The 16,071-nt window shown below is 41.6% G+C and overlaps 1 protein-coding gene across 6 annotated transcripts in view; it reads left to right on the plus strand.

The window, feature by feature from the left end:
• Positions 1–16,071, plus strand: part of FERRY3 (FERRY endosomal RAB5 effector complex subunit 3) — a 32,366-nt gene continuing 16,295 nt past the window's right edge. For 2 of the 6 annotated variants that reach the window (XM_077825072.1, XM_077825099.1), the window contains exons 1-8: positions 140–293; positions 1,800–1,994; positions 2,481–2,626; positions 3,490–3,671; positions 7,661–7,760; positions 7,848–7,969; positions 12,794–12,900; positions 13,609–13,806. In XM_077825072.1, coding sequence (XP_077681198.1) covers positions 1,817–1,994; positions 2,481–2,626; positions 3,490–3,671; positions 7,661–7,760; positions 7,848–7,969; positions 12,794–12,900; positions 13,609–13,806 — 1,033 coding nt within the window. In that variant the 5' untranslated portion in view covers positions 140–293; positions 1,800–1,816. Of the gene's footprint in view, positions 116–139; positions 294–364; positions 829–1,458; positions 1,595–1,799; positions 1,995–2,480; positions 2,627–3,489; positions 3,672–7,660; positions 7,761–7,847; positions 7,970–12,793; positions 12,901–13,608; positions 13,807–16,071 lie in introns of those variants that run through there. The other 4 variants (XM_077825107.1, XM_077825082.1, XM_077825089.1 and 1 more) reach the window with 4 other exon arrangements.

Consider the following 16,071-nt stretch of genomic DNA (forward strand, 5'->3'; position numbering starts at 1 on the left):
GGGAGGAGGAGGCGAATCTGCGGCGCCGGATCCGAAGGAGCCGCCGGGAGCGGCAGCGCCACGCCACGCCGCGCCGCCCCCGCCAGCTGCTCCGCCCCCGCCGGCCGGGGCTCAGGTGAGGGAGGGGCTTCCCCTCCCCCTCCCCCTCCCCGTCACTAGCACCGCCCTGGGCAGGGAGCCCGGTACCGCCGGCCCGGCTCGGCTCAGTTGCCGGCGAGGGGCCAGGCCCGCGACCGGGCTCCCCCGCCCCCTCCTAGCGGGGCCTGGCGCGAGTGGCTGAAATAGCGGGCGGGGTAAGGAGCCGGGAGCGTCGGGTGTTTCCGCGGGGCCTGCGGGCGGAGGCTCTGCCCGGCGCTGGGGCCGCCTCATCCCCGAGCCCCAACGCCCCGAGCCGCGCGCCCCACGCCCCGAGCGCGAGCAGCGCCGGGCTTGGGGCTCTCACGCGTGGGTCGTGCTGGCCCGTGGGGACAGAAACCCGTGGCTCTAATTCAGCCTTTCCAGCGCTGCCGGTCGGGGAAGGAGCGTTGTGGTCATTGAGTCTGATCCCCAATTTAACCTAGGGAACCGTGTGTCAGAGGAGGCTAAAACCTCAGACATCATCAGCTCCTTCCTTCATTTGTGCAGTGGTGCCCTAGAGAGCTTTTCTCCACCCCATCTTACCCCGACCCTCAAAAATCCCAGGATCCAGCTTCCCACGGATAGTAGGATGGCGGTCTGCGGGTGACAAGCCTCTTTTAATGCAGCCAGAGAAGTTCTATCTGCACCAGGTCCCCTCTGCTCACATAAGCACCGGGGACATTGTCGTCCCATCCACCCTGTTTCATTAATGTATGTGGTTATAAAACGTGGTTACTTTTTGCACTTCACCAAGTTTGGATGATGAAAATAAACTAGCCAGTTTCACTTTCTGTTCTCGTGAACTAGTACGATGCTGTAAGGTTTGAGTTGCAAACCTTGCCAGGGACCGTTTAAATACAAACAGACTTCTAAGTTGTGGTGTTTTTAAATTCATGCAAACATTCATTTTAGGTTTTGTAACTGAGGTCTTGTTAAAATTGTTCTATTACTTTTGTGTAAACCCCTCAAAACAACATTTTTTATTCTAAAATTTACACTTACCCCCGAATATTCCCTCCCTGTTTTAATATATCTGCATTAAGAGGAAGTGAAATCGTAATTAACATGTATGCTCTCTTTGGGCCTGAACCTACAAATGCATACTATTGGATGCAGTGTTTGATTTCAGCAAGACTAATTATGGCAATGTGCACTACCCCATCGCATGCTTGAGTTTGGGGGCCTAAGCCAAGTTTTTCAGAAATGGGTGCTAAATCCATATTTAGTCATTAAAATTAGTGGAAGCTTCCAGGTGCCCAGCACTTTTGAAAATCAAGCACCTTATTAAGTACCTAATTGTGATTTTTAGGTGTCTTAGGGCAAGTCTACACTATGGCACTATATCGGCTGTAGCGCATCTGGTGAATGTACACTGTGCTGACGGGAGAGCGCTCTCCAGTTGGTATAATTACTCCACCTTGGCGAGAAGCAGAAGCTACGTCGCTCACTGGGGGGCTTTTTCACACCCCTGAGCAATGTAAGTTATATCAACGTAGGCTATAGTGTAGACCTGCCCTCAATGTATTTTTTAAAAAAATTAATTTAAAAAAAAATTGGCTATTATGTCCACTTCCCTGAATATTTTAATTATTGCCAGAATCACGTTTTGTGTTTCCTTTTGTTCACGTTTGGAATATGTGAATATATAAACAATACAACATGCTGTTTTGCTTATTATGCAGAAAACCAACAAAAGAAGATGAAGGCCAATAAAGGAAAAACGTACACTAGAGAAAGAGAGTTTTTGTATAACTTCAATGCTGGAAATCAGCACTTAGTGCTTACAGTGCCTATCAAATTTCCTGTGCAAGAGAATGCCAGTCATTTGCATGGACGTCTAATGCTCCTGCACAATTTACCATCCTTCATAGAAAATGGTGAGAATTGGCTTTGTAAATGATCAGTGTCATATGTATTAATGACAGGTTTCAGAGTAGCAGCCATGTTAGTCTGTATCCGCAAAAAGAAAAGGAGTACTTGTGGCACCTTAGAGACGAACAAATTTATTTGAGCATAAGCTTTCGTGAGCTACAGCTCGATGAAGTGAGCTGTAGCTCACAAAAGCTTATGCTCAAATAAATTTATTCGTCTCTAAGGTGCCACAAGTACTCCTTTTCTTTATGTGTGTTAATGTGCTGTGACAGACTAAGCAAAAGAGTATTATTTCTAAAAGATTTTAAAAGGAATTTTTAATAATATTTAGCTGTTTTTATGGTTTGACTGCATATTAATATACGAGGAAGGAGCGTGGTCAAGTAAATTTAGCAGTTTTAAAGTACATGTTCATGCAGTTGTTAGAAATTTCCTTTATTTTAACTATTCATAGTAAACTCTGATAACACATTCTTTTCTTATTACAATAGACTTAAAGCAATCTCTTAGTCAGTTCATAGAAGGAGAATCCATAAAAGATTATGATAAAGAAGCAGAGGCGGCCCTGGAAGCTGTGAAATCAGGAGAAGTGGATATGCACCTGCTGGCAAATGCTTGGGCTAAAGCTTATTCAGAGGTGAGACGCAAAAAGAAAAGGAGTACTTTTGGCACCTTAGAGACTAACAAATTTTCTGAAATATGAATTTCCAAAGGTTTGCTACGTGTGAAGTCTTTCAAAATGTATGTAGGCAGCATTAGAAATTACACTGAAATTCAGTTTTACTGATCACCCCACGTGGTGATAATTTGGCTATTCAGATAAAATCTGAGGGCTCATTCTGCAAGTTCTTAATCATGTCCGTGGAACTATCCATGAAAGGACTACTTCAGTAAGAATTTGCAGAAATGAGCCCTCAGGGTAAAATGCTGCTCTTTAATAAAGGGCAGCAACTCCCATTGAAGTCTGTGTAAATGGGGGCAGACTTTATCCTTGTACTTTGCATAAGACGCTTCCTATTGATGCTGATGTGTTGGCCCCTTATTTACACCGATCAGTAAGAATTTTTGTTGAAGAGATCCAATTGGAAATGATTTAACTGATTTTTTTTTAAGCGTTCTCACAGGTAGGAAATAATAAATCATTTTTATTCAAACTCCGTTTCAGGTAGAGAATGTTATTTATGATTATCAGTTCATCCACATTTGGAGGTTGAGCAGTCCCTGTTCTGTTATTTCCACCCTAATGTACTGGGGGAGAGAATGTTTGTGATAGAAATGAAGGGAAAACAAGATGGAATGGGGAAATGGAGGAGAAAGAGAAAATTTCAAAGATAAAAGTAGATGGGGGAGAGAAGCCAAATTAGAAAAGGAAAATTTTTAAAATTTTGAACAGTGTACATTGGCACAAAAATTAACTCTGTCATTTTAAATGACTTTGGTTCTGTGTGTTTAAAAATGTCCATAGCATTCTTTAAAATATTTGACTTTATTACTTTCTAGACAACATTAGAACATGCAAGACCTGAAGAACCCAGCTGGGATGAAGATTTTGCGGATGTGTACCATGATCTGATACATTCTCCAGCTTCTGAAACTCTGTTAAACCTGGAACACAATTATTTTGTTAGTATCTCAGAATTAATAAGTGAAAGAGATGTGGAACTGAAAAAATTACGAGAAAGGTATTTTTAAAATGTCTCATTAAACCCGATGTTTTCTATATGACTCTGTTACAAGCTCTGCAAATGAACAGTTAGCAATATAAGGCTTATTTTAGCTTTCTTTTTCCTTCTTTAAAAAGAGTACAGGTCAGTTAAAATATAAAAATGTGACTACATGTAATATTTGTTTCAACTTTGAGTCTAATCAAAAGCTAGAAAATGTAAAAGCTAAGGTAATCTGAATCACATTATGTTCAAGTTCCACATACATTGTGGAATATATAATTTTTTTTAAGTACATCAGAATTAGGAAGCCTGCCAAACAATCAGTGGGGCCACCGGATGATCAAGGTGCTAAAGGAGCACTTAAGGAAGACAAGGCCATTGCTGAGAAGCTAAATGAATTCTTTGCATTGGTCTTCACTGCAGAGGATGTGAAGGAGATTCCCACACCTGAGCCATTCTTTTTAGATGACAAACCTGAGGAACTGTCCAATATTGAGGTGTCACTAGTGGAGGTTTTGGAACAAATTGATAAATTAAATAGTAGTCAGTCACCGGAACCAGATGGTATTCACCCAAGAGATGTGAAGGAACTCCTAATATGAAATTGCAGAACTACTAATTTGTATGTAACCTATTGTTAAATCATCTTCTACACCAGAGGACTGGAGAATAGCTGTTGTGATGCCAATTTTTTAAAAAGGCTCCAGAGGTGATCCTGGTAATTACAGCCCATAAGTCTACAGTACCCAGGGAAATTAGTTGAAAGTAAAATATAGTAAAGAACAGAATTATCAGAGACAGAGATGAACGTTATATGTTGGGGAGGAGTCATCATGGCTTTTGTAAAGGGAAATCTTGCCTCACCAATGTATTAGAATTCTTTGAGGGGCTTGGCAAGGGTGATCCAGTGGATATAGTGTACTTGGACTTTCAGAAAGCCTTTGAGAAGGTCCATCACCAAAGGCTCTTAAGAAAAGTAAGCAGTCATGGGATACGAGGGAAGGTCCTCTCATGGATCGGTAACTGGTTAAAAGACAGGAAAGAAAGGGTGGGAACAAATGGTCAGTTTTCACAGTGGAGAGGGATAAATAATAGTGGTGTCCCCCAGGAATCTGTACTGGGACAGATATTTATACTGTTCAACATATTTATAAATGATCTGCAAAAAGGGATAAACAGGCAGGTGGCAACCTTTGAAGATAATACAAAATTACCATATATACTCGATCATAAGCCGGTTCGTTTATTAGCTGACCCCCCTCAAGATGGATAAGTAAAAATGGAAAATTTTTATGACCCGTTCATAAGCTGACCCTATAATTCAGGGGTTGGCAAACTTTGGCTCCCGGGCCATCAGGATGGGCCGAGACAGTTTGTTTACTTCAAGCGTCCGCAGGCATGGAGGTAAACCTAAGTAAACAAAGTGTCCCGGCATGCCAGCGGCTTACCCTGGCAGGCCGGGATAGCAACTGGTGGGGAAATTTTTTTGGGGGGGAGAAGCTGGGGGTCAGGGGAGTAACCCCTGTGACCACCCCCCCAACGTGGCCCCACCCGTAGCCTGGGACCCCCACACTCTCCCCAGCCCATCCCTTCCCACCTTATCTGGGGAGGATGTCTCTGGTCTGGCCGGAGCTGCTCCGGCGGGCCAGACCAGGTGGCACAGCCACAGCATGTTCCAGCGGGCTGGGCCAGGCAGCATGGCCACAGCGTGCTCCAGCGGGCTGGGCGGCGTGGCCACAGCCTGCTGTGGGGGGCGGGGCCGAGCGGCACGGCTACAGCCTGCCATCCTCGGAGCTGCAGCTGCTTCGGACGCTGGGGCAAGAGCAGCATGGCCAGAAGGTCCGGCCCCGCCTCTTCCCTTCTGGCTCTGCTGCCTCTCCTTGCTCCCTCTGTTGGGGGGAGGGGCTGTGTCCCACCTCTTCCTCTCTATACCGTTCGTAAGCCGACCCCCCTCTCTGATGTTTCTCTTTTTTACTAAAAAAAAAATTCGGCTTATGAACAAGTATATACAGTACTCAGGATAGTTAAGTCCAAAGCAGACTGAGAAGAGTTCTCTGTTCTGTTCATTCCCTCTGAAGTATCCGACACTGACCACTGTCGGAAGACGGGATACTGGGCTAGGTGAACCATTGGTCTGACCCAATATGGCCATCTTTATGTTTTTGTTGTATTTTTAAAGGGAATGTATTATATAGACAATGCAACATTTATTTATTTAGATTCTTGAAAACACAAAAAGGCCCCTAAACAAAAGCTCCAGTACCTTTTAACATGCCTTAAGAAATGCAGACCAACAACTTCCTCACACCAAAAGAGGGAGAGAGAACCTCCACTCCAGCCAATGATTATAGCTTATTATAATACATATTATTGGAACATTGGATTCTAGATAACTGGTAGACGGTTGAAAAGCTGCAAAAATCCTCTTTATCCACTAGGGAAAGTATATGCAATGCTTTCCTTTTTAGAGCAGAAATAAAAGCTTAAGCTGAAACATTAATACACAGAAAAATATATAACCATATAAAATATTAGTTAAAAAGGGACAGTTGTGAGGCTTCATTGTATTAACACCAAAGTGACCCAATTACATAGCTTGTTGAGTAGCAAGTGAAGGTAAATTTCTCAAAACATCAACCTTCTGATATTATACCCACATTACAGAATGCATGGATACATATTTAGTTTTTTCTCACAGTATGAAGTTACTTTATTCATGCCAGTTATGGAGACATTAAATTGCTACAATATGGGTATAGTATAAGGCTCTGACTGCTAATGAATTATTTTCTCAGTGAATCACATGTATGGATAAGCAGAAAAAAGAGCACATGGAAATAGCTCCACATTCTATCGTGCAGAGCTTTGCTATGGTATAACTGTGTATTGACTTCAGTGGAATTTATTTTCATGTACTTTGCATGACCATGAATCTTCATATGTGAGGGGCTATTGAAGTTACACCAATTGCGTGTAGGTGTTATATAGTCTATTTACAAATGACCTGATTCGAAAACCCTGTCCCTAGGTTTTAAATTGATGTTTTGTGCCAGGTATTGCTCCCAGTTCTGTGCTGTGTTGAGCTGATCTTTCCCTGGAGAAAAGTGTGCCTGCAAAAGAAACCATGAGGCAAGTGACATAAGAGGATTAAAGAAAGGAAAGAGAGTTTAGCTGAGCTGGCTCAGATGATTGGTGCTTATGTGATACTGAAACTTTCTTTGAATGTAGCTCACACTGGAAGTTAGTCCAATATAAAGTGATTTGGCAGTCTCAGTCCAGTTTCTGATGGTTAGGTATCCACATCACAGAAACACTACCAGTTGATAGTCTCACATGACTGAATGGATTCAGAAATTAAACTATCCTTTCAACACAACAGATATTCCCTCCAACTCAGAATTGAGAGAAGCTTGTCCTGCTCTGTTTCTGTGAAAAGGATTTTAGTATCCAGGTTGCTTAATTTAACACACTTCACCTGCTTTAATTTTTTTAAAAGGAAAAAGATTAAAATAAACTGTATTTAAACTATTTTCAACAAACAAAACAATGACATCATCCTGATATGCTGAGATTTGAAAAGTTGCTACTGCACATGTGGAAATTGACTTTTTTTTAAAATAATTGGTGTTGATCCACAAACTGTGTGTAAAAAGTTCACTCTTAAAAGGAGTCAATCAGTAGCATTTATCTAAAGCTAACAAACCTTCCTATACATGGTTTGTTAACACTGGATAAAAAGTTGCGTAAAAATCTGCTTGCTTTACACAGATATACCCAGTGAAGTCCTTTGCACTACTTATGTGGATAAGTTGGGTGGGTTTGGTTCTGGATTTCTGATTTTTTGCCTTCAAGTTTAATTTATATTTAAAACTACCTTGAGAATGAAAATGTTGGTGATGTAATTGACAGCGATAAGTGGCTAAGCTTTCAACATTGGCAGAGACATCCAGAAAGTTTACTTAATGTAATTAGGCATTGGTCTAAATGATTGGCTTCCGTTTTAGACAAGGAGCAGAAATGGATAAGGTGATGCAAGAACTAGGAAAATCACTAACAGATCAAGATGTAAATGCATTGGCTGCTCAGCATTTTGAATCCCAACAGGTAAATTAAGTTCAGTGAATTGGAATAAATCATGCAAAGAGTTGTCTTAAAAAAAAATGAATTGGTTGGAATGATGTCTACTTTTAGGTTTTGGAGAATAAATGGACCAGTGAACTAAAACAGTCCACCGCCATCCAAAAACAGGAGTATCAAGAATGGGTGATAAAACTTCATCAAGATCTAAAAAATCCCAACAACAGCTCAATCAGGTATTTATCTCTGCTGTAAAGTTCTCTCTAAATATTCTTTCTGTTCAACTACAGTAGTTTACAGGACTCACTTTTTACTAGTTGTTCTCTCATAATAGTCATTTAAATTGAAAAAATGTACTGAAAGGCTGAGAGCCATTGAAAATAGAACCATCACATGTTCTTTTATAGAAGAGAGAAAATATATAATAATTTAGGCCCATGCAAAATGTGTCTTTAAGTTGTGTCTTCCTACTTTACCTTACTATTTAAAATGTATATTTCTAATATAATGTTCCAGAATGCATTCTGAGGTCATTTAGGAATGGTTTGCGGTATCACAGAATGTGCAGGGTTTATAAACCCTAAATTCATAGTACAGGATTTGATTGAATGTAATCTGAAGGAAATCAGTGGATGTTACCTGGCAACTGGAAAAAATCCTAGTGTTTTGTGACTGCTGGTTTGCTTAGGCTGAAGAAAGGTTTTCTGACTGCAGGCTAGGGGGTGTAGAGGCACATTCTTGCTCCCCATCTTGTGGGAACTGCCTCCTACACTAGTGTGCAGTGTGCTGCTGCAGGTTCCTAACTGCTCCCTCAGGCCAGATACCAGAAGGGAGAGTATAGTTGCAGGGATAGGTTAGGGGTGGGAAGGAACCAGTATGGAGTCCACAAGTACTTGTACAAGTATGCCAATTGGTATGGCCAGCAATAAGAGGAGGCAAGTTTGGAACACGAGGCTGTTGACCTGCTTGGGAGAAGATGATTGGGGGGGCGGGAGCAGGAGTTGGTATTTAGTGAGATAACACTGCAGCATCTCATGCTCTCTGGAGGATAAAGGAGAAGTGAGGATGGAGACTGCTTCCACTGGAGTGGAAAGAAAGAGGGGAGATAATGAAAACCAGAATACTTTCAGTATAGCTCAGTGTTCTACGGATTATAAATTGACATGGAGAATATTGCAATACATATTTAAAGTGTGTTTGGGAGTACTTTTCAGTTGTCAGGTCATTTCGAGAATACATACTCAGGAGTATATAACTGTAAAGCAAAGCTGAGCTGCTCTCCAAGGTAGTGAGCAAGGGTCATACAGTAAAAATCAGTAGCGGTGCTGTCATAAATCTAAAGGGAAGGCTAACCACCTTTAAATCCCTCCTGGCCAGAGGAAAAAACCCTTTGACCTGTAAAGGGTTAAGAAGCTAAAGATAACCTCCCTGGCACCTGACCAAAATTACCAATGAGGAGAGAAGATACTTTCAAAGCTGGAGGGGGGGGAAGCAAAGGGTTCTCTTGGTCTGTGTGTTGCTTTTGCGGGGACCAGAGCAGGAATGCAGGTCAGAACTCCTGTAAAGGGCTAATAAGCCATCTAGTTAGATATGCGTTAGGTTCTGTTTTGTTTAAATGGCTGGTAAAATAAGTTGTGCTGAATGGAATGTATATTCCGGTTTTTGTGACTTTTTGTAACTTAAGGTTTTGCCTAGAGGGATTCTCTATGTTTTGAATCTGATTACCATGTAAGGTATTTACCATCCTGATTTTACAGAGGTGATTCTTTTACTTTTTCTTCAATTAAAATTCTTCTTTTAAGAACCTGATTGCTTTTTCATTGTTCTTAAGATCCAAGGGTTTGGGTCTGTGTTCACCTATGCAAATTGGTGAGGATTTTTATCAAGCCTTCCCCAGGAAAGGGGGTGTAGGGCTTGGGGGGATTTTGTGGGGAAAGACGTTTCCAAGCGGGCTCTTTCCCTGTTATATTTTGTTAGATGCTTGGTGGTGGCAGCAATAAAGTCCAGGGACAAAAGGTAAAATAGTTTGTACCTTGGGGAAGTTTTAACCTAAGCTGGTAAAAATAAGCTTAGGGGGTTTTTCATGCAGGTCCCCACATCTGTACCCTAGAGTTCAGAGTGGGGAAGGAACCTTGACAGGTCCTCTAGTCAAGTCCCCCCCCGACCCCCCCACGTCCTAGAATGTTTCTGATTACACTGTCAGTTTAAAACTAACCAAGTTGACATCTAAACCATCACAGAATATGATAATTGGCCTTCATAGTTAACAGCTCACTGACGTGAATAGGCAGTTCATGCTTTTCAGAAATATTGGGCCTGACTTGCCTCCCACATTGATTTTTACACCAGTAAAACTAGAAACTTAGAGGAGTATGATGGGATATACAAACCATACATTGGCATGGAAGAGGTTAAAGGATAATATTGGGCCCAGATAGCCCCACCCCTCCAACCCTGCGGAGCCTGCTGCAACTGGAGAGGGTTGAGAGCAACCCAGCTCAGAAGGGGGTAGGCTGCAGAAGGAGTGCAGACCTGTTGTACAGGCTCCTGGAAAAGGGGCTAGAGCCGCCTCCCTGAAACACCAGGACTACATGCTGAGCCCTGCTTGAGTCTGACAGTTTGGTGTCCTTTTTATTGTTTCTTTTTCCTATTTTGAACCAGAAGCGGAGAGTGTTGTAGGAAGTGACCCAGGGACGGTAACAAAGAGGGTCCACACTCCTCCCAGGGTTCAATGCTGATCACCTTCCTAGAGCCCTAGGTCAGAGTCCAGTGGAGTGGCCAGACCTGGGCTCCCCTACCACTACCCTCCCTCCTCTGTCTGACTGGTTGCTAACTACTAGATCACCCAGCTCACCGAGGACCGTACCAGTGTTTCCTCTTAATTTTTTACGTCCACATGTGGAATGAATTTTGTTATGTGCACCAATATGGAGGTGATGTGTGACACGACACCTTCATATTGGTGCACATAACAAAATTTGTGTGGTGGGGGTGGGGCCGAGGGGTTCGGAATGTGGGAGGGGGCTCAGGGCTGGGGCAGAAGGTTGGGGTGTGTGGGGGGTTAGGGCTCTGGCTGGGGTGAGGCTGGGGATGAGGGGTTCAGGGTGTGTGTGGGGGGGAGCTCAGGGCTGGGGCCAAGGGTAGGGTGCAGGGGTGAGGGCTCCGGCTAGGGGTGAAGGCTCTGGGGTGGGGCCGGGGATGAGGGGTTTGGGGTGCGGGAAGAGGCACAGGTCTGGGGCAGAGGGTAGGGTGCAGGGGGTGAGGGCTCTGGCTAGGGGTGAAGGTTCTGGGGTAGACCTGGGGATGAGGGTGAGGGATGTAGGCTGCCCAGGGGCTACAGTGGGGAGAGAGGACTCCCCCCAGCCCTCTCTCTCCACAGCAGCTCGGTGCCCAGGGAGAGGCGCCTCTCCCCGGCTGCGACAGCTCCAGTGGGGCTGGACTGGGCCGAGGGAGGGGCTCCTCTCTCCTGCAGCTCTGGCGGGCTGGGCCGAGACGAGGGAGGTTCGCCTCTCTGCGCTGGGGCCCTGAACCCCGGTGCAGAGCTTAATAGGCAGCTGCGCGGCCCGTGCAGCTTAGAGGGAACTTAGGACCCTACTACAATCAGTTTCTCCCAATTTACAGCTGTGTAAGGTGATAGGACCTAAAGACTGAAACTGATTCTCCTATTTGCAGATTCAGAAAGAAAAGGCATCCTGCCATATGAAGGTTTTCTTCACAACTCACGATCAGAAGGGCTAGAAACAGTTTTTAAGAAGCATTCATAATTCTGAGGTCCCAGTTTTGTGTGCTCAACTTGAGACATTTTGGTTCAGTTTTTTATTGGGTGTAAGCTGGTGTAGCTCCAGAGTTGTCAGTTTATACTAGTTGAGTTTCTGACCCTTGTTTATGATTTTCAGAGTACCAAGAGCTGTAGGTCCTTAGCACATCTGAAAATCATGCTCAAGGTCTCAAGTCAGGTGATACCCAAAAATGGAGCTATACCAACTGAGGCCCCAGTTCTGCAAATGTTTGTGGATGGAGTAGTCCTGTTGAGTTTAATAGAACTACTCATAAGAGTTCACAGGATTGAGATCTTTACTAACACTTACAAAAGTTGGAGTCTTAATTTTTGTAATTAAAACTTTAATTATGCAGAAACAGAGAGAACTTCCCAGGTGCCCTAACACAGCATGCTGTCTCTTACTGTTTCAGCCGGACCCAGTTGTGAGAGGAGACTGAAAAGTTGTTAATGATTAACTTTAATTGATTTGGAAGATGCTATTTACACAATGGAGAGAATAAAAATTAAATCTGTTTTTAAAAATAATACACTGTTGTTCAACTTGATACTCATTACTTTTTTTATTTTTTCTTCTTGTGACGTTTGTCTTAATCTTCTAATGTTGCAGAAATAAACATGCTTTATTTATTTGTGCATGAGCTGCACTAAGCATGTTGACAACAGTGTTTTATGGAAACAGCGTTTGTCTTCTGCCGGGGAATCCAGCAAGGGGAGCTTTGTGATCTTAATGTACCACAAAAGAAATTGAGACTTTCATATCATTCATTATAAGCAAACGGTGGATTTTTTTTCTTTTTTAAAGGAGTGTTTAAAAGCTTTCCTACCAGATTGTAACAATTTAAAAATAGGTCTAATTTTAAGCTCAGATTCCTTTGATATCCCATTTTAAAACATCCACAAATGGATTTTTATAAAATTCAGCAACTGCAGAATTATTTACTGGATGCTCTCAACAGCTAGGTTAAGAGGAGAAATTAAATATTTTTTTTATCTTAAATCTCCCCTTCTTATAGTGGAATCTATGACTTCTGCTTATCTTAGGATAGAGCTGGGAGCTGTAATCTCTCTGGGCCATACCACTGTATTTTAATTATAAGGCTGCAGCCATCTGCTCTGTTTCATGCAAATTATATGCAGCCTTTTGGCTTCCACTGATCGGTTGGGCAAAGTGTGTATGCCTCTAGCATAAAACAAAACAAAATTCTGCCTTTGAAAAGAAGAACATTAATGGGAAACCTACTAGAGCTTTTAAATGTTTTTTTTTTTTTATGGATTTCAGTGAGGAAATTAAGGTTCAACCCAGTCAGCTGAGAGAATCTGTAGAAGGAAATGGAAGAATTTATGAAGAGCAGAGACAGTTAGAAGAAAGTTTTACTATTCATTTGGGTAGGTATAGTAACATGATCCCATAGATAACTGAGCACTGATTCTCAAGAAGTCATTAAGCTGAAGTATGATTATACTGGGAATAAGTGACAAAGTATTAAAATAATACCTAGAATAAGGCATCTTGATCTTTTGTAAGTAGCTAACTGAAAAACACTTTCTAGGGAAAATTTCATGATACAGTTAAAATGTTGGTTTTTTTACCTAGAGCCTGATTCAGCTTCTGTTAAAGTCAATGACAAAAGTTGAGAGTTGGATTAAACTCTACAAAAGAATTTCCAAAAATTAAATATTTAAAATGAACAGTTGTAATTTGTTTATGCAATTGTATTTTTTTAATATTTGACGTGCTGACAACCTACATATTTCATCTTCTGTCTCGTGGTGGAGGATGGGACTTGTTTAGAGGCCTAGATTTACCTTCCTCTATCATACACACATTGTCTTATCAGACCCTTTAGTCTCGTAAATTGCTACTATCGGTAGTATAAAATCTTGACACCTTTATAGATGCTAAAGAAAAAACCTCACTCATTACCCTCATTTGATTATTTGTTGTGTATCTCCATTCTAAGTCTTGGTCACGCACGTACACAATGCATATTTGAGCATTAAAGGGTTGATAGCAATGAGTACTCTAGTTCGTTATTTAGTAATATTTATGAAGTTGTTTGTATTCAGCGCTCTTTGCGTTTGCTTTCTATACAGGAGCCCAGTTGAAAACCATGCATAATTTGAGATTATTGAGAGCTGATATACTGGACTTCTGTAAACACAAACGCAATCACCGAAGTGGAGTAAAGCTTCACAGACTTCAAACTGCATTGTCACTCTATTCAACTTCTCTTTGTGGTCTGGTTTTATTGGTAGACAACCGAATCAGTTCATACAGTGGCATCAAAAGAGGTAGGTCATCTCATTCAGTGCATTGTGGAAGTGAACGCCAAAGTTACCCTTGCAATCTTTACTCTTGCTCCCCATCCCTTCTCAGAAAGAAGCAATTCCTATGAAACTTGATTTTACCACAAGTCCTCCATTTCTCTCTCTATCTGTTAGATCTCAAATCTTGTAGCTGAATTTGCTTCATCTTATCTCTGTCCTAACATAACTACTAAAATAGTCTTGCAGTGTCTGGATCCCTCTCTCACTTGCCCACTCTGGAACTTGCCTAATAATAATAATTAATAATAATTATGTGCTGCACTGCCTATATCTTTACAAAGATCAAGGTTTTCACAGTTGGGTGCCTAAAACTAGGCTTTAAAATCCATATTTAGGCATCTAAAATGAATAGGCCTGAGCTTCACAAGTGTTGAGCGCTGCAAATTTGAATGGAAGTCAATGAAAGTTGTATGCGCTTTCTACTCCAGAAAACGGAACTGGTAGCAGTTGTGAGAGCACCCCTTTTAAATAGCTAGACTTGTATAAATGGTTATCCACCGTGGGCAAGGCAACTGACATTTTATTTGCCCCTGTTCCAATCTTGGCCACGTCGGCTTTCTCTGAACTGCATTACAGACCTCTCCCAGCTTCCTCCTGAAATTCAGTACAAAAATGTTTACATTTCAAATGTTTGTTTTGGCCAGAGCCACTGTTACTGGTTGGGTCTCCTGTCCCTGACATCCTGTCATATCCTTTCCTTAAAAAATACTTCCAGTGAGAAGTAAAGTATTCCAAGAGAATAAAAACAGCGTAGCAGAAGAAACTGCAGCATGATATAATTGCCAATACTACTATTTCTCGGCTGCTTCGGTTCCTAAAAGTATGTTTCATACTCTCAATTGTTTTTATTTTTTTACTTATTTCAGTTTATCAAAACAGACAAAAAGCTGCTAGTCCTAATCCCTAGATGTCCTTGACAATTATTTAGAAGTCCTAATAAACAAAGATTTAAAAAGGCAGCAATTTCTGTCATATACAGCAGCAGCTAATTAGAGCTAAGGGGGGAAAATGTCTTCTGCCTAAAAACCACTTCTTAAGAAACATTCTCTTTCCCAAAAGCCCTCTTAAAAGATTAACCTGGTCACATGCCGTGGAGGTCAACGAGGTGTATATAAAAATGCTTACTACCTGACTTTTCAATCATTAGCTTCCTTATTTAGTGAATAATAGCAAAAGCACCATGTGCACTCTACAAATTTTGAAGATATTTTCCCATTCAGTTTGTTTTTAATAACAAATAAAAACCTGAACCCGGTGACTTTTATTTAGAGAGGGACTGGAGGAAAATTCTTAGGCCCCGATCCTGCAACATAAACCTACAAGTGGATTGTAGAGCCACAATGAAGATAATGGGGCTCCATAGGTGCACAGCATGGATCAGGGCCATATTATTTGTTCAGGGCTGACAGTGTGCTCAGTGCTGTACAAGAAAGAAGGTCTTAGAACTTACTTTGATAGCTTTGCTTATGTAGCCCCAGTGTTGCAGATATTTTATACACATGCTTCACATGGATAGTTTTGTAGTGCCCTGCAAAGATTTCGAAAGCCTTATCTTTGCTCATGTGAGTAGTCCCATTGAAACAAGTAGTCCCACTGAAGCGTGTGTGAATAAAGTTAAAGATGTGTGAGTGGTTTTGAAAGACAGAGGTCTTGTGTGTGTGTGTGTGTGTGTATAGAACCTAGCAAAATGGGGTCTTGATCTTGGTTGGAGCCTTTATGCACCTCTGAAATACTAATAGTAATTAATTTTGTACCAGAATTGAACTTTGATCTAGAGAGATTCATAATGTTATTCTGTTGTTCACAGAGAGGATAAGGAATCTGCTACCAGCTGGGGCACTCTTCTATAGTTGTAAAGTCTGTGTTTCTGGTGTTGAAGAACTAGGGTTCTGATTCTGGCTTTCTAGATATGTTGTGTGAAAAATGTATCTATATATGCATTTTCTCTGCAGCACATAACTTTTTACACTAGTAGTCATTCCAGTTGTTGGTAACTAACACTCTGACACATTTCACTAAAATATTTATAGTAGGTACCAACAAAAGAAATTACAGCATTCAAATATATGTCTTACAAAATAAGAGAAAAAAAATTTATGCACACAGTATTTGTTTGGTTCAGGCATGGTCTTTTAGGGTTACTTGGTATGTAATATCAGTCTTTGAAGATTTTCCTTTTTAAATAATCTATTTATTTTAAAAAATGTTCTAGCTCTCTTGTAAATTGTT

The sequence above is a fragment of the Eretmochelys imbricata genome, chromosome 1 (genome assembly GCF_965152235.1).
Source record: "Eretmochelys imbricata isolate rEreImb1 chromosome 1, rEreImb1.hap1, whole genome shotgun sequence".
NCBI lineage: Eukaryota > Metazoa > Chordata > Testudines > Cheloniidae > Eretmochelys > Eretmochelys imbricata.